Source organism: Chiloscyllium punctatum, chromosome 5 (assembly GCF_047496795.1).
Source record: "Chiloscyllium punctatum isolate Juve2018m chromosome 5, sChiPun1.3, whole genome shotgun sequence".
Classification (NCBI taxonomy): Eukaryota; Metazoa; Chordata; class Chondrichthyes; order Orectolobiformes; family Hemiscylliidae; genus Chiloscyllium; species Chiloscyllium punctatum.
The window spans coordinates 71,014,619-71,040,991 of NC_092743.1; the positions used below are offsets into that span (position 1 = coordinate 71,014,619).

Here is a 26,373-nt window from a genome sequence, read left to right on the forward strand (position 1 = left end):
TGCTGGAAAAGCACATGTCAAGCAGCACCCGAGAAGCAGGAGAATTGACATTTCAGGCATAAGCCCTTCATCAGGAATTAAGGGCTTATGCCCGGAACGTCTATTCTCCTACTCCTCGGATAGGGCCAGACCTACCGTGCTTTTCGAGCACTATACTTTCTATTCTGATCTCCAGCATCTGCAGTCGTCACTTTCTCCCAAACATTGGAATTGTTCAGGGATTTGAATTGAAGGCATTCTGTAAAAGAAGTTATGATGTAGGAATAGACCATTTATTACCACAAGCCTCTCGTCATTCCAGATGACCGTAGCAGATTTACTCAGGCCTCAGCTTCTTTCATGCCAGCTCCACATACTCAGTATTTCAAAATTTTGTTTGCATCCTCATTAAATGTGTTCAGTAATCCACAGCTCTCTGGGATTCAGAATTCCAGACACAACTTCACTACCCTCAGGAGAAGCAATTCTTTCACATCTGTTTTAAATGATTATCCCCTTATTTTGCAACTACATCCTCTGCTACGAGATTCCCCAACTACCCAAAACATCATCTCAACATCAACCCTATCAAGCCCTCAAAGAAACTTTCATGTCACGAAAAGATCACACTTCATTCCCCCCAGCCCCACGCCCCTCCCATTTATCTCTCCACCCCGGGGGCTCCAGCCTCATTCCTGATGAGGGACTTTTGCCCAAAACGTCGATTTTCCTGGTCCTCGGATGATGCCTGACCTGCTGTGCTTTTCCAGCACCACTAATCCAGAGCAGGGATACAGGGATGCAAAAAGAGGAAGAAGAAGAAGTGTATTCGCCAAAAACGGATACCAGCGCAATTTCATCAACAGATGCCTAAGGGAAAGACAACGGAACGAGGACATGCCGCAACCCAGAAGGACTAGCCACACTACCATACATCAAGAGCATTTCCGAACTGACAGCCAGACTACTGCGACCACTAGGACTCATAACAGCACACATAGCAACAGCCAATCTCAGACAATAACTCAGTCAAAGGACCCGATACCCAGCATGAGCAAAACCAACGTAGTGTACAAAATCCCATGCAAGGGCTGCACAAAACACTACATAGGACAAACAGGAAGACAGCTAACGATCTGCATCCATGAACACCAACTAGCCACGAAACGACACGACCAGCTATCCTTAGTAGCCACACACACAGATGACAAGCAACATGAGTTCAACTGGGACAACACTACTATTATAGGACAAGCCAAACAGAGAACAGCCAGGGAATTCCTAGAGGCATTGCATTCATCCACAGATTCAATCAATAAACACATCGACCTGGACCCAATATACCAGCCACTGCAGCAGACAGCTGGAACTGACAACCGGAAGCGGCAGATACAAATCACTATAAATGTCGGAGGAAACATCACAGAAGCGCTTCACAGGAGACTCCCAAGCACTGAGGATGTCAGCTGGACAGGGAACGAAACGTCTGCAACACAAATTCCCAGCTCGGCGCACAGAACCACAACAACAGGTATACAGTCTAGTGGGGGGGGGAGGCGGTGGGCCTCTGGAGTGCTTCCTCCAGCATTTTGTCACTCCATCCTTGGTCAGCAGTGGGGTGGGGCAGTGGGTGTTTCATCTATGATTGTCAGCCATTCATTAGGCTCCAGTGCTTCATCCAGCCACCATCTGTTCTTCATGTCATGGGTTTCCTGTTGAATGCAGCTGTTCTTTTACACTCAAATGCCATGTCCTTCTAGCTTAATAGTTTCTGGATATCAATAATCCTCATCAAACCAGTCTTGGCATTTTTTCTGGTTGAATGGCCAACCAAGCTTTCACACGCATTGATTATGGCAGTTAAGAGTAGACCAGAGACTGTTGGAATTCTCGTGATTCGGAGTCACCCAGGGTTGCTAGGTTTGAGGAGGAGTTGGTTCTATGAAGCTTTTTTTCAAATACATCATATTCCAGCAGCATCCTCAAGCCCAGTACAGTTGTAAAGAATTCTCAACTTTTAAGCACCATTCCTATAGGAATAAAGACCAAATTTCAATACCCCTCCTTTATTAAGCAGAGTGTCATAACTGTAGTTCTCTAGTCTACTCGTACACTGCCAAAAACCTATTGAGTTCTGGAATGTTTCAACCAATACCTCTACTGTCACTGTGGTCTGTTCCCTTAAAATCCTTGGATGCAGAGATCAGATCCTGCAACTAGCCTGACTTGGTTTGTTAAATATTTGTCCCTTGTGTTAGAGACCTTTCCTATCAGCACTTTGCTCATCTGTTATTGTTGGGATGTTTATTGTATTCTCCACCACAAAGACTGCAAAACATTGACTTAAATTATCTGCAATTTCCCAGATGTCTTGGTCAATCCCCCAGAGGCATCTGCCAGGGTCCCACAGTCACTTCAGCTAGTCTCCCTCTTTCAGATACCAAGATAACCACTTGTGCAAATACATTGGTAATTGATATAAAAACAAATCAATTTTGTTCCATTTATTAGCTTGTTATATCACGGTTAGACAGGGTGGTTAAGACAGCATTTAGCACACTCGTCTTCATTGCTCACACCATTTAGTATAGGAGTTCGGACATCATGTTAATGTCATACAGGATGTTGAATAGGCCACTTTTGCAAATACATTGGTAATCAGTCTGGTTACCCTGCCATTAAGAAGGATATTATTAAATTGGACAGGATTCAGAAAATATCCACCAGGTTTTTGCTGGGACTTAGAGAGCTTGAGTTATAAGGATAGAATCCCTACAGTGTGGAAACAGGCCATTTGGTCCATCAAGTTCACACTAATCTTCTGAAGAGCCTCCCACCCATAGATAAGCTGGACCAAAAGGGTCTGTTTCAGTGCTATATGACTGACTTATCAGCTGCTGGTTCTTATAAATCTCCCACTCCTCTTGCCCATAACCAGTTGTTCCACTTTTGATTAGATTGCCAGTGTTAACCATGAGTGCTCACCCTTCTCAGAGGCCTTCTTTCTGACCAGTATACATTTCTGCATAAGATATATTCAAATTACAAATGGTGAAACCCATTCTGGGTAACAAATATTCACATCACTCAAATCCACACTTGACAGCCTTTTGCTCCAGAGTTCAAAAATTCAGATTACAAATATTGGTCTACAAATTACCACTGCCCCACCCCCCCAAAAAATAAGGAATGCTGACATTACTGTCATTTACACCTTTATATCCATTGTTTTAGTTCTTCACTTGTTCCATTTGCTATCCCTTCCCTTTACTTTTATTAATCTTTCACCTTAACTTAGTCACAGACTTACAGTTTGTTCTTCTACCACAATCTTCCACAGCTCGTCACTATACCTCCAACTTTTCCCAGTTCCGACACCAGGTCATTTACCTGACATGTTAACAGCTTCTTTCTCCACAAATGCTACCATATCTGCGAAGTATTTCAGCATTTATTTTTATTTCTGATTCACAACAGTGCTTTTGCTTTTAAATAGCAATAGGCAAATTATGCAGCAAAGCACAATTACTTTCACTGGATAAAAAGTGAAACAGTCAGTAGTGGCATGATTTCAGACTTGTGACATAAAAATTGACTTTTTTTGCGCAAACCTGATTAGTGTCTATTTCAAGCTGTTTTAAAGGACCAGTTCTAATAATAATTAGAAACAGCTAAGATTTCATCTAATTAGCAAACTCTAAATACAAACAAAAGGTTCTTTGCTTTCATGAACAAATGACTGAACCTATACTAAATATATATATCCCATTGTAAACTTACACATTGATTATTTAACAACTATTTTAGCACCATAGCATCTTTGTAAATTCATCTTTTCATATTAATCAAACAAGAATACAGCTAAATGGGCACTGGTGCTTGACAGCTTTTGGCTTACATGAGACAAATCTATTTAGATATAAGAAATATTGCAGAAGGCAAAACATGGGAACTTGAGAAGAAGTGGCCTGAGAAACAGACCAGAAATACACGATAACAGATATTCTGGCTTCAACCTGAAAGCAGCAGTTAAGGGAAACATATTGAATATTATCAGAAGTTGATAACTGGTTTACCAAGGATTATGATGTCTCGAGACCATTCAACTGCCCCTTGACCTTTGAGATTAGAGGCAAAGAATGGATTGTAACTTTTTCCTTTGTCTGGAAGACAGCCAACCTCAAATGGCAGGCCCTCCCTCCAAGTTAGATCCCAATAAAATGTCAAAATCATCTCATCAGTTGCAATAATCATTCACTAGCAAGAATGACAGAACACCTAGGGAAGTTCTACATCACCAAACATGGGTTCTATTGATCCTTGCATGGCTGATGAGCCAGATCCTAGGTCATAAATCACATTTGGCAGATATTTCCAGGAGATGGAATAGCCCTTGGCTTAAAGATCACTGACATTCCTTTTCTGTACTCTCAGACAGGTTTCTCAAAGACTTGTTACTCTTCATACAGTTTTCTCTAAGTCAATCTTTTCTGAACAAGTGTCTCCCACATGTTGAGATCTATGCAGCATTTCTTAAGCAAGTATTTCTTCAGGGAGTATTTGAAATGCTTCCTTTGTTTTACTCTCATTCAAGTGTGTTCCTTGAACTGGGCAACAATGAATTGCTTTGGCAATCAGAACTCAAGTATCCGAAGCATGTGGTCAGCCCAGAGCAGTTGGTTTCAGATGACCATGGCCTCCATCGGCGTTCTTTTGGCTGCTTCAAGGATGCAGATGTCAGTATGACTGCCCTCTAAATTATGCAATGAATCTTTCTCAAACAGCTTTGATGGTACTTCTCAAGGGCCCTGACATGGCATCTGGTCCAGGCGTATGAGCCATATAGAAGGGTGGGAAGGATGACTGCCTTAAGCGCAAGGACCTTAGTATCAGCACAGAAGTCACAGTAGTCAAAGACACTCATTCTTAGGCATCCTAAAGTGACACTCCATTTGAATATAGTGTTGAATCTTCACATTGTCAGCTTTAGATGAGAAGTAGGATAAACAGAAAAAGCTTCCCAGGTTGGGGAAATGCTCAACATTTGGAAGGATTGCTTTACTGACCTTGAGGGGGATGGGATGGGTCAGTGAGGAATTTAAGTCTTCTTGAAGTCGACATTGAAACCAATTCTGCAGTATGTTTCCATGAAGGCACTAAACCAAGCTGGAATATCTTGTTTCAAGAAAGCAGCAATGTCATCACCCCCATTCTGAAATTCCACTAGCAAGGTCCATCTCTTTCCTTTCTTGGATTTCAGCCAGTTGAGGTTGAAGAGTTCCCATCCATACATAGAAAACATCCACAACCACTGGGAAGCTAGCTATTGACAAGATGAAGGGTGGTAATGTCAATGGAGAAAAAGGATGACAACAATGAATCCTGCTTAACCCCTGTCAAGATCTCAAAAGGAATCTGTCACATTTCTGGTGAGGACCATCACCAACACCTTGCCGCAGAAGAGAAGGAGGGTGCTCAGTAATTTCTCCAGATAGCCAGCCATCGATAGAGTCTTCTACAGCACTTCACAATTCACAGAGTCAAATGTACTGGTTAAATTACTGAAATACAGTGGTAGGCATTCTAGCCTGGCAATGGAGTTGCCAAGTAGTAAACATCATTGATGGCCCTGTGGTGTGGTTAGAAGTCACAGGCCTTCAAGAGACATTTCCTTAGAGACTGAAAAAAGGCACTGACAAGAATTTGGGTGATCTCCCTAGCAATAGGGAGTACAGTAATTCTCTGGAAATATCTGAAGTCCACTTTATCTTTCTTGAGGTCATTGGCAATGGTCGAATGCTGAAGATAGGCAAGGAATTCTTCTGTCCCAAATTTTCAAGAACAGTTGATGGAGGTAACAGCTTCAACTTCTGCCACACTAGAGAATACAAAATCATCTTTGACAGGGAATTGGGGTATTTCCTCAAACACGTTCTTTCTCAGATTGTATCTGCCGTCAAAAATTGCATTTTAAAAAAAAAAGTAATAGGAGTAAGGCTATACAGCTATTGAGAAAGGAAGGGCTGACCTTGGAAGAGGATCCGGCAACAGAAGAAAACAATTAAATTTCAAAAATTGCAAATCCCTGGTTGACTGGAGTCAAGGGCCAACCAGAGGATCTCAGGCAAGACTAGGATGAGAGAGATTGAGAAATCCAAAATAAAAGTAGGCAGCATCCTTTATGATTCCTATAAGAAGTGATCAGAGACTATACCTAGCATGGCACAGATGAGCTAATTTTCATTCAAAACTACAAACTCCTGTTCTGGCAAAAACAGGTATCAATCCTTGCTTAAAAACAAAATAACAATGCACCAAAATCACATCACTGAGAAGTGGTAAAATACCCAAAACTTACATCTTTGGCAATAAAGAAAATTAAGTTTTGACTTCTTAAAATAACATGCTGCAGTTTTGAAGTCATAGATATGAATTTTGCCATTTTATTCAATGGTCGCATCTGTAGCATATGCTAATAATGGAACTGATGTTGTCATCAGTGAATTTACCTCACACTGATGTAATGACCACGTCTTTTCACTTTTTATATTTTGATTGCGAACTAAAATGGGGAAGGATTACTTTAAAAGCCAATTATGGAAGAATTGCTTCATTTCTTAAAAGGCAAGTAACCTGCCACTCATGAAATAACGCTTACAGTTGTTTGTTTAAGCAATATAGAAAAACTAGTTACACACCAGCGAGAGTAGTGTACAAATGGTTGTGTTGGCGACAAGCGGTTAATCATCAAGAACTGGTCTGTGGACAACTGACCAAAGGCCTGCCAACACCGATTGGTTTCCACATACCTGAGCAGTTTGGGAGTACGAATGTTCAGGTTAGAAGCCATTTCAGCTCTGCAGCAAAAAGCATCTTCAACCTGAAGATAGCCAGTTTATTTCCTCTTTTTAAAATTCAGGGCTAACAGCAACTGATAAGTCAGAGACCTTTACAAGTATGCACCCCAGTCACCCTGTACATCGAGGCACAATCACAGAATTAAAGGTACACAGCATGGAACCAAATCTTTTGGTCCAACTCGCCATGCTGAAAATGTTCCCAACCTAAACTTTTCCCAGTTACCTCCATTTGGCCAAATTCCTCCAAACCTTTCCTATTCATGAAGGTCTTTTAAAGACTGTAACTGTACCTGCATCCACCACTTTCTCTGGTAGTTCATTCCACACTTTAATCTCTTAAAAATAAAGTTGCCCCTCATGTCTTTTTTAAAATCGCTCCTTTCTCCTTAAAAATATGCCCCCTAGTTTCGAACTCCCCCTCGCTAGAGAATAGACTCTTGGCATCCACCTTATCTTTATACCCTTCATGATTTTATAACCCTCAATAAAAATCTCACCCTTCAGCCTCCAAAACTGCTTTGAAAAACGTCCATCTGTTTTTGTATCTCAAACCCTCTATTCGCAGCAACGTCCTGATAAATCTTTTGTGAACCCTCTCCAGTTTAATAATATCCTTCCTACAACAGGGCAACCACAACTGCATACAGTACTCCAGAAGAGATCAAGTTAAAGTACTTGGAGAAGATAAATTGAGAAGTAGCATCATGATCAGCAAAACAATCTCAACAAACTTCGAGAACATGACCAGTAAACCACTTCCCTTTTCCTCCATCCTTAATCCCCACTGTTTGTGCATATGTAGGAGGGTTTTTAACAAGAGCTTCAGAGTTCTAACTAGTAGAGTTGATGTCAACAATTCTTCACACCTCATCTATAGTCATAATCTATTCATTTGTAGTAAAATCACCATTCTTGTTAAGTACAGAAACATGATCTATGCTCTCTAGCAACCTGGGTCTAAAACAAAACAAAGATTGTGAATTTTGCATGCACATTCAGAAAGTCTTAACATTCGTAATGATTCAAAAAAATAGCAGGGCTTGATACCAGCATGCTACTCCAATGATTTGTAACACTATGAAGTGATAAGGAAAATAAGACTCAATTCACTAACATTCATATTTTATACACATTATACCCATTATTAAAGTGCTTAACTGGCCCAACATTTACCTGAGAACTTAGTTGGGTTTTAATCCAATTGAAATAGTAATTTAGATCACTCCCTTCCATCAATTCACGCCCCCAAGCAGCTAGTTTTGCTATAATTCTTGCAGCCTGAAATTTAAAAAAAACAAAAGTCAGAAGCGTGGTCACAGATAAAAGTCTTTCTGGCCTTATTTATTTCAGCAAGTAATAGTTCACTATATGTTTGAAATCAAACAATGGAAAGTGCTGGAAACACATGCCAGTCAAAAACTACAGAGACAATGCACAAAATGACTTATTTATCCTAGTGGCATCAATTCTATTCAAACATTAGCATCTTGAATATTTGCTGCAATGTTTTTATTTACAAAAAGTGAAACTAACATGCACAGGGACAGTAAGGGAATTTTATTTTCTTCGAAAAACAGTAGTAGTAGAGCAAGCCTGTATTCATGCAGGGTAATTATCTGACCTCGCTGGAGTGTTTCCCAGGCTATTTTCCTTGACTGAGCAAAGTCTGAACAAAGACATCCAGAACAAAGTGAACTGGTACAGAAAGGAGGGATATAGTTCTTCATTGGGGCCAGTTCCGGAGAAGATTGGACCTGTTCAAACTGGAGGAATTGCACCCCAGCAGGATCAGGACCCCCAACATGGAAGGAAGGAGAAAACCTGAAATTACAGACTAGCTAGTGGAACATCAGTACTGAGAAAAATGCAATATACAGGATGTGATAACAGGACACTTGATTACCAACTGGATTACACAGGACAATAGATTTATGAAAAATGTGGTGGATAAACTTAAAGTTTTTGCAGGATGTATTTAGTAGAATACAAGGGGAGAATCAATGGGCATGGTGTACTAAATGAAAGAATCATTTTCAGAGTGGAATGGATTTGAGCGCAGAGTAATGAGGGCTGTTGCTGTTGTACAGGGCCTCAGTAAAACCTCACCTGAAGAGCTGCATGCAGTTTTAGTCTCCTTACTCAAGGAAGGATACATATGAACGAAAGCAAAGCAACAAAAATTCACCAGACCAATTCTTGGGATGGTAGATTTGTCATACAAAGAGAAGCCAGGTTGAATGATCGTGTATTCACTGGAGTTCAGAACAATGGTGATTGCTTTGAAACACATCAAACCTCTGACAGAGGTGGACAGTTTGGATGCAGGAACAATGTTTCCCCCGGCCAGAGGTTCCGGGACAAAAGACCACGATTTCAGGTTACAAAAGACGGCCATTTCAGACAGTGATTGGAGAAATTTCTCCGGAGGGTGATGCACCTATGGAATTCTCTACCACAGAAGGTTGAGAATGTCACGTTACTGAAAATATTTCAAATAACAAAATACATTTCTAGAAGCTAATATGTCTTGCTGGATATGGAAGTGAGATTGAGCATCAGCTATATCATGTTGATTAACAGTCTGCTCAAGGCCCTCCAAACCATGTATCATCCTGCCTTGGAATTATATTGCCATTCTTTCACTGTCAGCGAGTCAAAAATTCTGATGCTCCTTTACATCACCGAGTGCACCAACACCCTTGAATTAGAGGTTCACCTAAAGGATCATTTGGGATGGGAAACAAAGTTGTCCTGGTTAGCAATGCCCACATCCTTTTTTACAAATTAAAAAAAAGAGAGATTAATGCAAAATCAAAGAAAAAAAAGTAATTCAAAAGAAATTTGGAAAAAAAGAAAAAGCATTTTTAAACCTGTCTGAAAGCCAAGTACTTTAAGAAAACACATTCTGAAATAAAGAATTTAATTTGAGAGAACATGGGCAGTCTTCTCTCCAAACAGAAATATTACTGGATCTCTGACAGATGATTTATTAAATAAAACCACCTACAAACAACCTTGACCATTCAGACCAACAATGTAGTGACAAAATGCAGTCAAAACTCAACCTTGCTGTGAAAACTAGCAATACCTGCTCAAACAGGGACACTTTGTAGTAAACAGTGCCACTCCACACCATTAACTTGAAAATCATCTTAAAGGAAATTATGTAATTTGAGGGGATGCAAAGCTATTTATCGCATTATAAAATGATATTTTCAAATCAAAGTTACTTAGAGAACATACACCAATATGGTCTTTGCTTAAAAAAAAAGTGCAATTCACCACCTACATTACAATAAGCCTACACAGTAAACAGCTTGAGACACTATGGACAAAGTTCCCAGTAGGGTATGAGCAGGGGCTCTATCTGGTTGACAATGCAAAGTCACTAATCAGCAAAGATAATAAAACAATGATAAAAACAATCTTTGCCCGAGGAAAGTGATACTCGAGAGTTCCAATGCAGTGTGAAGCCAGAAGAAAATACCTTGCATGGAAATCTATTGCACTCTGTTGGATTCAAGGTAACTTCCAGTGTTTCTGATTCAGTTGTTACAATTTTATTTTTAAATTGTCATTCCAAACTTTATTTAATGTCCTAACTACATCTTTTCATCCCAACTTTCAATTCACATAGAAAACGTGTTCTTGAATAATGCAGAGCAACATGAACAAAAAACTTGTTTTTCTGAACAGGAACATACCCAACAGCAGCAACTAACAGTGATTCTGAATATTGCAGTTCAATACGTTTTGTCTAGAAGATTACGACAGATGGAGGTCCCAGAAAATGGAACACTGCTTTCAAATTGACAAATATTGCCCCAAATATTTCAAACATGATCAGAATCAGAGATTGTCAATTTTAGGATCACAAGTGCTAAGTGAGCAGGGTGCGTGTCTGGGTTCAGATGTGAAAGCTGGTTTTGATTTCAAACTTTTCCTGGTTAGCTTTTAAGGTTAAATAAGTTAGAACTCTGAAAATGTTCCTGATTCTGTTTCGGGTCAGTGATTTTAGAGCGTTTGAGACACTGAGTAATTACGCTGTTAAATTTCAGTTCTGTTGGGACTCCACATCAACAACTCTGGTCTATGTTGCTGCAATGACCATTGCCTGCATTGATATCATACAGTCGCAGAAAGACCTCAAACAGAAATATGACAATCTTTAATTAAAACATTAGTCTTATTTTGCTCAATTTTCTTTTTAAAAATGCAGTCAGAATACTACACTCTTCACTCACCATATGAACAGTGAACAGATCCTGTCGATTCAACATTGGTAAAAAGTAGGACCACGCAGTATTCTTGGTTTTTTTAGCATAATCAAAGAAGATGTTGACACGGTTGTGGTTTTCCTATTTAAAGCAAACAGGATATATAACATCAGTACCTATTTACCATAAAATATTTACGGTCAGAATGCCAAAAGAAAAACGTAGCTATTTATTTGATATCTTGTCAGCATGAAGGGAAATAGAAACATAGAAGATGGAGCAGGAGAAAGCAGTTTGGCCCTGTTCTGCCCTTCATGGCTAATCATCCAACTCAATAGCCTAACCTTGCTTTTGCCCCCATAATCTTTGATCCCATTCACCCCAAGTGCTATATCTAGCCACCTCCTGAATTCAATGTTTTGGCATCAACTACTTCCTGTGGTAATTAATTGCACAGACTCACCAGTCTTTGGGTGAAGAAATATCTTCTCTTCTCCATCCACATGGTCCACCCAGAATCCGGACATACCCACCACTGGGAACATCCTCCCTGCATCTACCTTCTCTGATCCTATTAAAATTTTAAGTATATACGAGATGCCCCCTCATTACTCGGAAGTCCAGAAAAACAATCCTAGTCTGGTCAATCTCTCCTCGTACATCAGTCCTGCCATCCCCAAATCAGGCTGGCAAACCTTCGCAGCACTCCCAAAAGCAAGAACATCCTTGCTCCGAAAAGGAGATCAAAACTGCAGGACGGGAAAAATTTCTGGCTGTAACAGCTGCTTCCTTTTTTTTGAGGTATTTTAGGTGATGGAGGTGATTCTTCAAATTGCAGGAGCAGCAATTACTGTTTCATATGCTGTTGCATTGTTTTGGAACTTTGACAAAAAAAAAGTCAAAACAACAGCAGTTTTAAAAGGGAGAAGATCAGACAAGGGAAGTACATAGTGAGGTTATTGCAGGAGAGAGAGAGAACCTGCACAGTTCCTGCCTTTGATGTTTGAATTCATGTATCGCTGGACATAGGAGTGCATCTGGGAAAATCAAACAGTGAAATTCACAACTCATCTTGGAGGAATTGTTGGGCTAAGTTCACAGCACAGAATCAGATAAGTTAATCGTTGTTTTAAGCGTGGCCTACAGACGATCTGCAGTAGTGAGTAGAGTAGGTTCTTTCTTGATTATATGTTTTTGGAGATATGTCTCTTGGTTAAACTTAAAATATAAGCCATAACTATTAATTTAACCTAGTTAATAGTGTTTGTAGAGGAATAAGACAGGGTTATTTTCTGGGTCTGTAGATTTTGAAGGAGCAAAAATCACCTTTAAGAGAGTACTTAATAAGTACTTCTCGTCAGATGTTGGAGTTGAAAGAGAGTTTAAGGGTTACTGCTAATTATATCTGCCATTAATTCTGCTGGCTGCGAATCTTATCAGATCGAATGGATTGGTTGGAGAGACAGGGAGAAGCGATGAGGAATTTGCAACAGCAATAGTATGTGATGGATGGCAGTTATAAGAAGGGGAGAAAGTCTCCAATACAGTCACATGGATGGGTTAACTCCAGGAGGGGTAAGACAGTAGGCAGCTAGTGCAGGAGTCTTTTGTGGATATACCCATTTCAAACAGGTGTGCTATTTTGGAAAATGTAGGGGATGATGGACTCTCAGGGGGACGTAGCACAAAGAGCCAAGTTTCTGGTATTGAGACTGGCTCCAATGCAACGAGGGGTACGTCAGGTTCCAAGAGATCAATTGTTTCAGGGAATTCTCTAGTCCGAGGTACAGACAGACGTTTCTGTGGTCAGCAGCGAGAAAGCAGAATGGTGTGTTGCTTCCCTGGAGCCAGAATCAAGGTTGTCTCAGACAGGGTGCAGAATGTTCTCATGGGGGAGAGGGGCCAGCAAGAGGTCACTGTCCACATTGGAACCAAAGACATAGGAAGGGAAAAGATCGAGATTCTGAAGGGAGATTACAGAGAGTTCGGCAGGAATTTAAAAAGGAGGTCCTCAAGAGTAGTAATATCTGGATTACTCCCAGTGCTACAAGCTAGTGAGGGCAGGAATAGGAGAACAGAGCCAATGAATGCATGGCTGAGGAGCTGGTGTATGGGAGAAGGATTCACATTTTTGGATCATTGAAATCTCTTTTGGGGTAGAAGTGACGTGTACGAGGAGGACAGATTGCACCTAAATTGGAAGGGGACTAATATACTGACAGGGAGATTTGCTAGAGCTGCTCAGGAGGATTGAAACTATTAAGATGTTGGGGTAGGACCCAGGGAGATAGTGAGGAAAGAGATCAATCTGAGACTGGTATAGGTGAGAACAGAAGTGAGTCAAACAGTCAGGGCAGGCAGGGACAAGGTAGGACTAATGAATTAAACTGTATTTATTTCAATGCAAGGGGCCTAACAGGGAAGGCTAATGAACTCAGGGCATGGTTGGGATATCATAGCAATTACGGAAACATGGCTCAGGGATGAGCAGGACTGGTAGCTCAATGTTCCAGGATATAAATGCTACAGGAAAGACAGAAAGGGAGGCAAGAGAAGAGGGGGAGTGACATTTCTGATAAGGGATAGCATTACAGCTGAGGGAGGATATTCCCAGAAATACATCCAGGGAAGTTATTTGGGTGGAACTGAGAAATAAGAAAGGGTCTTATCATCTTATTGGGATTGTATTATAGACCCCCCCCAATAGTCAGAGGGAAATTGAGAAACAAACTTGTAAGGAGATCTCAGCTATCTGTAGGAATAATAGGGTGGTTATGGTAGGGGATTTTAACTTTCCAAACATAGACTGGGACTGCCATAGTGTTAAGGGTTGGGATGGAGAGGAATTTCTTAAGTGTGCACAAGGCAATTTTCTGATTCAGTAGGTGGATGTACCTACTAGAGAAGGTGCAAAACTTGACTTACTTTGGGAAATAAGGCAGGGCAGGTGACTGAGGTGTCAGTGGGGGAGAACTTTGGGCCAGCACTTAGATTTAAACTAATGATGGAAAAGGATATACCAGATCTAAAAAGTTGAAGTTCTAAATTGGAGAAAGGCCAATTTTGATGGTATTAGGCAAAAACTTTCAAAAACTGATTAGAAGCAGATGTTTGCAGGTAAAGGGACGGCTGGAAAATGGGAAGCCTTCAGAAATGAGATAACAAGAATCCAGAGAAAGTATATGTTAGGGTGAAAGGAAAGGCTGATAGGTATAGGGAATGCAGGATGACTAAAGAAATTGAGGGTTTGGTTAAGGAAAAGAAGGAAGCGAATGTAAGGTATAGGCGGGATAAATCAAGTGAATCTTTAGAAGAGTATAAAGGAAGTAGGAGTATACTTAAGAGGGAAATCAGGAGGGCAAAAAGGGGACATGAGATAGCTTTGGCAAATAGAATTAAGGAGAATCCAAAGGGGTTTTACAAATATATTAAGGACAAAAGGGTAACTAGGGAGAGAATAAGGCCCCTCGAAGATCAACAAGGCGGCCTTTGTGTGAAGCCACAGAAAATAGGGGAGATACTAAATGAGTATTTTGCATCAGTATTTACTGTGAAAAAGGATACAGAAGATATAGACTGTAGGGAAATAGATGGTGACATCTTGCAAAATGTCCAGATTACAGAGGTGGAAGTGCTGGATGTCTTGAAACGCATAAAAGTGGATAAATCGCCAGGACCTGATCAGGTGTACTCTAGAACTTTGTGGAAAGCTAGAGAAGTAATTGCTGGACCTCTTGCTGAGATATTTGTATCATTGATAGTCACAGGTGAGGTGCCAGAAGACTGGAGGTTGGCAAATATGGTGCCACTGTTTAAGAAGGGTGGTAAGGACAAGCCATTGAACTATAGACCAGTGAGCCTGACCTCTGTGGTGGGAATCCTGAGGGACAGGATGTACATGTATTTGGAAAGGCAAGGACTGATTAGGGATAGTCAACAAGGTTTTGTAAGTGGGAAATCATCTCTCACAAACTTGAGTTTTTTGAGGAAGTAACAAAGCAGATTGACGAGGACAGAGTGGTGGGAGTAATCTATGTAGACTTCAGTAAGGCGTTTGACAAGGTTCCCCATGGGAGACTGATTAGCAAGGTTAGATCTCATGGAATACAGGGAGAACAAGCCATTTGGATACAAAACTGGCTCCAAGATAGAAGACAGAGGGTGGTGGTGGAGGGTTGTTTTTCAGACTGGAGGCCTGTGACCAGTGGAGTGCCACAAGGATTGGTGCTGGGTCCTCTAATTTTTGTCATTTACATAAATGATATGGAGGTGAGCATAAGAGATACAGTTAGTAAGTTTGCAGATTACACCAAAATTGGAAGTGTAGTGGATAGCGAAGAGGGTTACCTCAGATTGCAATAGGATCTTGACCAGATGGGCCAATAGGCTGAGAAGTAGCAGATGGAGTTTAATTCAGATAAAAGCGAGGTGCTACATTTTGGGAAAGCAAATCTTAGGAGGACTTATACACCTAAGGGAGTGTTGCTGAACAAAGAGACCTTGGAGTGCAGGTTCATAGCTCCTTGAAAGTGGAGTCGCAGGTAAATAAGATATTGAAGGTGTTTGGTATGTTTTCCTTTATTGGTCAAAGTATTGAATACAGGAGTTTGGAGGGCATGTTGCGGCTATACAGGAATTGTTGGAATATTGCGTGCAATTCTGGTCCCCTTCCTATTGGAAAGATATTGTGAAACTTGAAAGGGTTCAGAAAAGATTTACAAGGATGTTGCCAGGGTTGGAGGATTTGAGGGAGAGGCTGAACAGGCTGGGGCTGTTTTGCCTGGAGTGTCAGATGCTATGGGGTGACCATATAAGAGGTTCACAAAATTGAGGGGCATGGATAGAGTAAATAGGCAAAGTATTTTCCCTGGGGTCAGGGAGTCCAGAACTAGAGGGCATAGGTTTAGGGTGAGAGGGGAAAGATACAAGAGAGACCCAAGAGACAACTTTTTCACACAGAGGGTGGTACATGTATCGAATGAGCTGCCAGAGGAAGTGGTGGAGGCTGGTACATTTAAGAGGCATTTGGATTTGTATACGAATAGGAAGGGTTTGGAGGGATATGGGCCGGGTGCTGGCAGGTGGGACTAGATTGGGTTGAGATACCGGGTTGGACCTAAGGGTCCATTTCCATGTTGTACATCTCTATGACTAATATTCTAGGTATAGCCTCACCAAGGCCCTGTATAACTGCAACAACACATCCCTGTTCCTGTACACGAAACCTCTCAAAAGGAAGGCCAACATACCATTTGTCTTCTTTACCACCTGCTGCACCTATATGCTTACCTTCAGTGACTGGTACACAAGGACACCCAGGTCCTGCCGCACACTCCCATCTCCCAATTTACAGCCATTCAGGTCGTAAGCTGCCTTCTTGTTTTTGCTTCCAAAGTGACTAACTTCGCATTTATCCTAATTATACTGCATCTGGTATTGAATTCCCCACTCACCCAATCTGTCCAGTTCATGAAGGATTTCTGCACCGAGTCACAGTTCACTCTCCCACCCAACTTGGTATCATCTGCAAACTTTGAGACATACTTTCACGACAAGACTGAACATCAACTTACACTTCAATCTTTGTTTTATGTACACTCACTTCTAATGTTTGATCAAAAGGACCTTATCGCACATGCTCTCAAATACCTGCAGTCTACTCCAATATTGATGAACAAAAATCAGAAATCATTCTCTGAATAAGAAAGCTAAAGATCATAAGTATACAAGCTCTGTTTTAATCAGCAAAATACACTAAACATCTACACTCAGTTAAAATCACAGTCATTAAAGCATAAAAGGCGGGCATTCATCCACAGTCAATGACTGTAAAGCAATCCAGTCAGTCTCATTTCCCTAATCTTTAAAGACAGCTCTGCTAGTTTCCCTCACCTGCCTCTACAAGCACTCTTTAAAAGCACTGATTGCCTCAGACTCTCCAAACATTGTAGACAGGGAGTTTGAGAGTGCTCTTCCTATATTACGTCCCCAAAATTTTAAATCTGTGCAGAGCTTTTCACTTTACCCATCATAAAACCTGTACCTTTTAAACAACAAATACCTCAAAATTTCTTTGTGCAGATGAGAACAATCTTCCAAAAACATGGCCATTAGAATGGGATGCGATGCTGTGTAGCCAAACCAGAACTTTAAGGGTGCAGAATCACCTCCATGCTTTGTACTCAATACTATTGACCACATCCAAGAGCTCACATAGTCTGCTTACTGTTCATTCAATACATCCTGTTATTTTCAAATGTCTATGCACATGAACCTCAGATCCCTTATTCTGACACAATTTAGAACTGTACTCTTAAGTCCATATTTCCTCAGCCTACCTTTTCTGCCAAAGTTCATCAAGCCTCACTTTCATCTTAAGATCTGTCACCCGTCTAACCACCGTTAGCATAATTCCTGTTGCAGTCAATTGTTGTTATCTTTAGTCTGCCTCACCTCCAAATTTAAGCAAAGTTTGAAATTTTACTCCCTATTCCATTATCAAATCAGAAAATGTCCGAATGATTCTTAGACAATAGCATTGTGAAAAATAAACACCTACACTGATTTGCTTTTTCTGTTCTTAACTAATTTTGCATCCAAGCTGATTAATTCCTCTTCTATTCCACAAATCTTGATCATATAAAGAAGGCTTATGATACTTCAAAATCTCTTTTTTGAAATCTATCCATCCCTTCTTCAACTTGTTGTTCCTACATCAAACTTGGTTACTCAAGGACTATCTTCCTTAACAAATCTATATTGGCTCACCATAATGAATTCAAAGCTCTCGAAGTGCCTATCTACTTAACTTATACCCCAATTATTTGTTGTAAAACAATCACTGATGTTAAAATGTATTTACTCCAAACATTCTTATTTCATTGCTGGAAATGTTTTGGAGCCAACCTGACTCATATCTAAAGATCCATCGGCTATGTCCATGCTTCAGCAACATGGAAAGACAGACAAGAAGTTGCAGAAGTAGGTCATTTGACCCTTCATACCCAACCTGACATTTGATTATGGCCCTAGCTGTGCTCCTCATAACCAGTAATCAAAAAGCTTTAATATATTATAAGACCCAGCCACCAATTCTCACTGCAGAAGAAAATTCCACAGACTAACTACCCTCAAAATTATCCTCATCGCATTCTTAAAGAGCCCTTAAATCTACATATCCTCGCTCTCAGCTCTCCAAACAGAGGAACATTCTCTCAGGATCCACCTTGATGACTACATTCAAAATCTTATGATTCAATAAGATCACCTTTCTTTCTTAACTCAGATGGATGTGGCCCCACTCTGCTCAATATTTCCACAAGATTGCTCCTTCTGCTCCAGAATCAGGTGAAAGAATCTCATCTAACATGATCCTCAAACAAATAGGCCAGAAATGCACAGAGTACTCCAAATGTAATCTAACCAAAGTCCAGAACAACTTTAAAACAACCTGACTGCTTGTAAAGAATACAAATCATTGATTCATTTAATATTAGGAAGAAAGCCAATGTTTCCTACAGTTCTTCTCCAATCAAACAACATTTGGCTTTTCAATTCTTCCACCCAAAACAAACAAATGCACATATTCTCATACTGTATACCATTTGCCAAATTTGCCCACTGCCTAACTCCACTTGATGACTTATTTTTCCACCCATCTCTATCATCAGCAAATTCAGTCCCTTCACCTAAATCACAAATTGTAAATAGTTCAGAGCCCACTGTAACGTTAAAAGATTAAATTGGACTCTCTCTAGACATTAATGTAATAATGAAGGGTTTAGCTGTACTGTCTTCCTCCAGAACGTGAACATGGTAGAAATGGGTGGGGACAACGTTCATGCAGAAATGAATACGACTCCCACACCATTTAGACCGTCATTTACTAATACTCTCCTACTATTATCAAATTAAACCATCATTCAGCCCCTTCCATTCAGAAATACTTTTACAGCCATCCCCCAGCCCATCAGGATCGTTTGTGTGACCATCCCCCGATCCTGAAACATATCACACCGACAGCGTGGGGAAGTAGCGAAGCCAGAACTCATTTGCAGGACTGCTCCAAAGCTAGGACATATCACACCTACGCTGTCTTGGGGGAATCATGGAGTCAGGAAATCATTTGCATGATGATTCCCCAGGATTAGGGCATCTACATTTACCTTCTCTCCAAGGATGACCTCATCCTACCATCGTATCTGGGGTAACGTGGTTATGGTGGGGGAAGAGTGGGCAGAGTACCCGTGAGCATTACCAACTGACAAGTAAAAAGAGGATGTGTTTTCTTTGTTCAGGCCTCATTTTGACTCGATTTTGCACGACCAGCGAAGAGTATCAGAGGGGTCACCTAGCTTGTACAAGCTTTAATAAACTTTAACTGTTTGCAGAAGTTGATGAGTGAGAATTGCATCTTGTGTATGAAACCTCAAGTGGCAGCAGAGGGATTCCATCATACACGAAGCTTCCAGGTGAACTAAATAAGCAATCGTCTGAGTGTTGGTTGTGTGAGATGGACGGGTCACAAAGTAGGATTAATCTTGATCTCTTTCTCTAAAGCTTAACATTCAATCAATCCCACGTCTCCAGGGACTCAGTGGTGACGAAATCTTTGAGGCAACCCACACACTTGCACACCGAGTCGCTTTGCACTTGAAAAGGGTTTTGATTGGGGTTAGAGTTCCCAGGGTTTTTGATTTGGGTTAGAGTCCCCTAGGAAGCCAGGAGGTTGGAGCCCACCCACCCCAGGATTCAGAGGCTAGAATTGCCCAACAGCAAATTTGCAGCCCTAGGTAGAGTACACCAGGTAAAGTGGAGTCATTATGTCTATCTCAGCACCTTGCCTTAACCCCAGTTAAGAGGGGAAATCCCCCACGCGAAGGTCAGGAACCTGAAGTGGTTGCGGAGACTGCCAGTATGGTTCTGTAAAAAAAAGTGTTAGAGAAAGAAAATATATAATAACGTGGGGCAGACATTAGATAAGTCACGGGCTGGAACTCCTTTATCAATTATGCAGTGATGACCCCCAGAACAAGGAACAGTTCTGGCAAACCCACCTTTATACACTTTAATGGAGTAACTGGGTAGGAGAGGGAGTATCCCCTAACAGAATCACTCAGTTCAGTTTGGAACCCAAACTTGTATGGTCCAATTCACTCCAACCCCTAATTTAGGGATTAACCGAGCAGGGAGGGATTTGTCGTGTGCCCTTCAAGTCGAGATTCTCTGCCTTGATAAGAACATTACAATTAGACATAATTCTACCAAGAGACAGTTCTGGATTTATTGCACGCCCCCAATGGTAGGCTGTCAAATTGCAGCCAAAGGATTTTACCCCTTCTCCATAAGCCCCTGATCCCCACGTAATCCTTTGTTACAATTCCACTGGAGCCTCCACCAACCTTTGCCCCCTTCTCAGACTCCACTATCACTGTTATCATAACAAGGCACGTTGAAGGTAAAGAGGGATCTACCCTCTTAGCAGACATTCCTATCCATCTCTGGAATCAACCAGGGTCAGTTTCTCTCCACATTACCTTGTCTGTGAACGAGGGATACAAAGCGAAGGCCATGGGATTTTTAGCACACCAGTTACAGCAGCAATCAGACTCTCGTATCACTGACCAATGGGAAGTTAACTTATTATGCTAGCCCTTTCAATGTTGCGGGTTTACTTCGTCACTATCAGCCCCGACACAACCCCTCAGAAGTACCCTTCCCTGACCTCTGATCAGCCTCTAAGCATGAAGTAGCGTGCACTCCTGTGGATCCTATCAAGACCCAAATTACACCAGGAGCTGAACTGCCTTCAATACCCCCAAAGACCAGAAGCCATAGAAGGGAGATCAGCTTTGATAGACTCATTCCTCCAACAGGGAGCTCTAGTTCCCTGCCAATTGCCCTATAACACCCCCATTCTACTTGTCCCAAAGCCCAGAGTGGAGGTTAGTACAGGATCTCCGACAGATCAACAGAATGGTCCAACCACTACATCCAGTCATGCCATTCTCAGCAATATCCTTGCCAGAAGCTGTGTTTTCACCATCGTTGACCTACATCATGCTCTATTTGCTCTCCTCCTGATAGCAGAGCCTCAGTATTTGTTTGCTTTGATCTTTAAGGGTCAGCAATACACCTGGAAGCAACTCCCCCAGGGATTTGTCCACTCGCCCATTTTATTCTCCCAGGTATCGCACCAGCAGTTCTGAGCTTCAGCTCTCAGACGGCCCCAATATGTGGATGGCTTAATCCTAGCTAGCCCCTCAGAATCTGCTAACATTGCAGATACCAACTATCTCCTAAACTCCCTTCACTCTTGGGAATATGTAATACTATCCAACAAGATTCAGCACACCTAGCAGCAAGCTACATTCCTGGCGACATTGCTCAGAGCTTCAGACCAGCAGTTGACCCCAGACTGCATCACATCCATCCTGGCAACCCCTCCACCCATGAGCACTAAGCAATTGAATGCCTTTTTAGGCATGGTGAACTACTGCCAACAGTGGCTCCCCAATGTAACATTACTTACCAAGCAGGTAACCCCGTTAGCTTCCAATAAGGCCTCAGGGACTTTCATTCTAACAGAAAACCCGAAGTTAGCTTTCAACGAATTAAAGGCAGCCCTCACCAGTGCCCCAACCCTCTGGAGAGCACTGTATGACAGACCCTCCTAGCTGTATGCCACTATCCTAGAGGACTGAGCAATTGTTTTAACCCAGACTCACAGAGAACACAAGTGGCCAGTGGCCTATTACTCAACTCGCTTTGACCCGGTCACCGGGGAAACCCGCCTTGCTCACAAATTCTGCCAGCTATCTAATTCCCTTGTGACAGCCACATCCAATATAATCCTCCAAAAACCCTCAACTGTATTTGTCACACGTGATTGTAGTCCTCCAGACTTCCCACCAGAACCAACACCTTACACAGGCTCAACTTAGTTGTTACGAGGCAGCCCTTCTTAAAAATCCTCTTCTGACCTTCTCCTACTACTCTGCCATTAACCCAGCCACTCCAGAGGAGCTTTCCAAACCTCCCCATGACTGCCTTTGGTGCAGCCATTTCTTGACATCCCCCACCCCCCGACCAGATTCCTCAAACACTCCATTGCCCACACCAGATTTAACCCTCTTTGTGAATGGTAGCTTGTCAAATCACCCTGAGGAGTGTTTCTTTCAGGATATGCAAAAGTAACCCTCATGGACATATTGGAAGCAGCCTCCCTCGACCTCCTGATTTCCGCCCAGAAAACAGAACTTTTTGCACTGACAAGCCTGTATTCTGGCCACAGGGGAAACAGTCAATCTCTACATAGATTCACGGTACGCCTTTGGAATGAACCACGACTTTGACCAACTTTGGTCTTCGTGAGAATTCCTGACCTTTTCAGGTACCCCTATTCACAACACACTATGTCCAAAATCTCCTTCAGGCCATCCTCCTCCAAGCAATTGGCCATAATCATATGTACTGCTCCTGTCACAGACAATACAGATGTCAGCCAAGGCAATGCCAGAGCTGATCGAGCCGCCAATAATGCGGCAAGGGCTCGCAATTCAATTGTGTCCACTTTCAGCCAGCAGGCACCCAACCAAAGACCTGCCTCAAAAACAAAAGGCATTCCAGACATTGTCACGGTGTAGCATTTACAGAGGGATGCCCTGATTCAGAAAAGCAGATATGGAAGACGCATGGTGCTCGCACGCTGTGGCAAGAGACCTCTGGATCACTCCAGTCAGTCAAGTATGTATACCTGATAGCTTGTTATCAATGCTCATCGATTGCCTTCATGCTGATACATACCTTGGCAAGGGGGGAAAACGAGTAGTATCATGTTGCATAGCTAGTGGCACCCCAACTGGCCAAGGCAGTTCAAAAGTGCATCAGATCATGTTTGATGCGTCAGTAAGATAATGCAGGTCAAGGGGTGCAGTGTGGAACAGGAAAAAACTCCCTTGCCAGTGGGTCTATTTGAATGTATTCAGCTTGCTTTTATTGAACTTCCGCATGTGGGCGGCACGGTGGCACAGTGGTTAGCACTGCTGCCTCACAGCGCCTGAGACCCGGGTTCAATTCCCGCCTCAGGCGACTGACTGTGTGGAGTTTGCACGTTCTCCCCGTGTCTGCGTGGGTTTCCTCCGGGTGCTCCGGTTTCCTCCCACAGTCCAAAGATGTGCAGGCCAGGTGAATTGGCCATGCTAAATTGCCCATAGTGTTAAGTAAGGGGTAAATGTAGATGTAGGGGTATGGGTGGGTTACGCTTCGGCGGGGCGGTGTGGACTTGTTGGGCCGAAGGGCCTGTTTCCACACTGTAAGTAATCTAATCTAATCTAATCTAATGTACTTTGCTATAAAGTATCGCCTTGTTGTTAATGATGTATTTAGTATATGGATCGAGGCTTTTCCAACTACTAGTAACACTGCCTCAACAGTGGTTCTTGCCTTTTGCCCTGTGTTACATGAGGAATATCCTAGCCGCAACCACTGGGCTGTAGGCAACTGAGATCATCTACAGCCTACCCAGTAGGACCCCTTGGGAGATACGCACGAACCCACCCACCCGCATAGACCTAAATATTATGGGAGAGGAAATGCAGACATACTTTCAGCAGCGAACCTAGTCTCTCAAGTTCCTTTACTCACAAGTCAGGAACACCTTCGGATCACCACCACAAACAGTGTACCAGGACTCGAATGACCCGGACAGACTTTCCAACTTGCAGACAAGTCAGCTCGGGCTGACCAAAAACTGAACACCCCAAAGTTCGGACACAGGTGGAAAGGACCGTACCAGATGAGCATCCTACGAGCATCGATGGCAGTCAAAGTCCAAAGACAAAGCAGCTGAGTCCACTTAAGTGACTGTAAAGAATGGCTCCCTCAAACAACCTAATAACTGTATTAGTCGCCGTCGCGGTATTCGGCCTAGAGGACAATTTGTTTTTTTAAAGACTCCTATGCATTTGCACGGTAATCGGACTGTATGTTATCCACTCCTCTAGTCTGTAGGTGCATTGTTTGTTGCCATTCCCAGGTGGGATTCCCTTAACCTGTTCACAACAGATAACTGTGTAGGCCAGAGTGGGAAGGCTTCGAAGGGTGGCTTTAGGTCAGCGCATAGAGCTGATGAATTCAGGTAACACTCAGTCCCCTAACTAACTACACGGGATCCAGGGGAGAGAAGGCACTGCTTCTCAGGACAGGGGTGGGGTTGTACCTATGCCTTGGTCCCCACGAACGCCTCTTGTGCCCAGAGACAATGTACCCACAGACTTCACTAGGCTAGCCATGGACTGTTCACCTGCACCTGTGACAAGCAAAGGCGCTTAAATGATATTTCAGGATGGCAGTTCATTTGCAGGCATTGCAACGGTACCCATGTCAGCTCGGCCTTTAGGTCATATCCTTTTTCTGATTACCAGATGATCTGATCGGGGGAAACTCCAGCCAGGACAGGAGTTGGCGGTACATGTAGTTCACGACTGACAGCTGCACAGCAATTACGTGCTCCCGGGCCAAAACAGCGTTTGCGTTCCTTCTCAATGAAACCTTCACAACGGGCACCCAGACGCTCCCTATCCTATTTGCTGTCGAGACAGCGGGACCACTCACTGTCCCATGTTCACAGATAGTCAGTGAGCCTCCAGACGAAGCACTGCATAGGAAGCAGGAAACACCAGCAAGTGCTTCATCTGGAGACTGAAAATGAACCTTCCAGCTCAGCAAGCAAACCTACATCCATAACATAACATGCATTCACTCCATTCAGCACCAATTAGATGATTTCAGACAGGACCCTCGGAATTTCGAAGACTGACTTGGATGGCTGCCTGGGGGATCCTACTTGCTTCTCGAGCTATTAATTTTTGCTGTCCTACTCATTGTACATTGTGTCTCAATGGTTTGCTTAAACAATGGCTGAAGGATTGTTATGAATAAGCTGTTAAGGCCCTTCTCAGCCCCCAACGAGGGGAGTTATCATGGAATGATAAGGGTGGAATGTAACGTTAAAAGGTTAAATTGGTTGATCTCTCTCGACATTAACATAGTATAAAAAAAGGGTTAAACTGTCCAATGATTACATAATTATGATTACATTCCCTTTGGCCCAACAAGTCCACACCGACCCTCCAAAGAGTAACCCACCCAGTCCCATTTACCCCTGACAATTTTAGCATAGCCAATTCACCCGAGAGGGGAAACTGGAGCACCAGGAGGAAACCCACGCAGACACAGAACATGCAAACTCCACACAGACAGTTGCCAGAGACTGGAATCAAACCCGGGACCCTGGTGCTGTGAGGCAGCACTGCTAACCACTGAGCCACCGTGAACTTGAACATGCTGGAAGTGTACAGGGATGACATTCATGCAGGAATGCAGATGACTCCCACTTCATTTAGGCAAGCATTTACTACTGCTCTCTTACTATCAAATTAAACTCTCATTCAGTATTTCTGAATGGAAGGGACTTTTATAGCCATCTCCCAGCCAGTCATGTTCTTTTGCGTGATCATCCCCTGATATTGGAACATATCACATTCTGCATTGTCTGGGGAAGTAATGGAGCCAGAACTCATTTGCAGGGCCACTCCGAAGCTTGGACATATGACACCTTCACGGAGTCAGGAAATAGTTTGTTTAACAATTCTCCAGGATTAGGGCATTTACATTATCTCTGAGGATGACTTCATCCTACATGTGTGTAGGTGAGACAGTGTGAGTGTGACAGAGAAAGAGTGGCTGAAGTACCTGTGAGCATTACCAACTCACCTGTATAAACAGAACGTGTTTCCTTTGCTCAGTGCCTCACTTTGACTCTTTCGCAATACCAGCATAGAGTGTCAGGAGAGTCATCTAGCTTGTACAAGCTTTAATAAACTGTTTGCAGAAGTTGGAATATGCGAATTGCATCTTGTGTGTGTAACCTCAGGTAAAGAACCTAACACTAGCACTAGTCTCTGCAGCATTCAACGAATAACAGCTTGGTAAATTGATAGCAAGATATGATAAGGAACTGATAATTATGAACAGAATGATTGCTTATCCATACTCTCTTGCTGTATGTTGTTATCTGGTCCAGATAACTAATTCACTCTAACCAGAGCTGGTTTTTCCAGTACCGCAAGTGGCATTATAAAGGGAGTTCTTCAGTTTAAATCCTGCAAGTCACAGCCTAAAGCAAGGCCTTTAAGGTGTCAAGTAGAAGCACAGCTGGGCTTAATTAAGAAGCAAATACTAGATTAGTGGTGCTGGAAGAGCACAGCAGTTCAGGCAGCATTCCAACGAGCAGCGAAATCGACGTTTCGGGCAAA

At 42.4% G+C, this 26,373-nt stretch overlaps 1 protein-coding gene across 3 annotated transcripts in view; it reads right to left on the reverse strand.

Moving 5' to 3' along the window:
• The window catches only part of atp6v1h (ATPase H+ transporting V1 subunit H), a 131,552-nt gene that overhangs the window by 85,278 nt on the left and 19,901 nt on the right, over positions 1 to 26,373 (reverse strand). For all 3 annotated transcript variants that reach the window (XM_072570530.1, XM_072570531.1, XM_072570529.1), the window contains exons 5-6: positions 11,084 to 11,197; positions 8,013 to 8,117 (exon numbers count right to left, since the gene is read on the reverse strand). In XM_072570530.1, the coding sequence (XP_072426631.1) occupies positions 8,013 to 8,117; positions 11,084 to 11,197 (219 nt within the window). The remainder of the gene's footprint in view (positions 1 to 8,012; positions 8,118 to 11,083; positions 11,198 to 26,373) is intronic.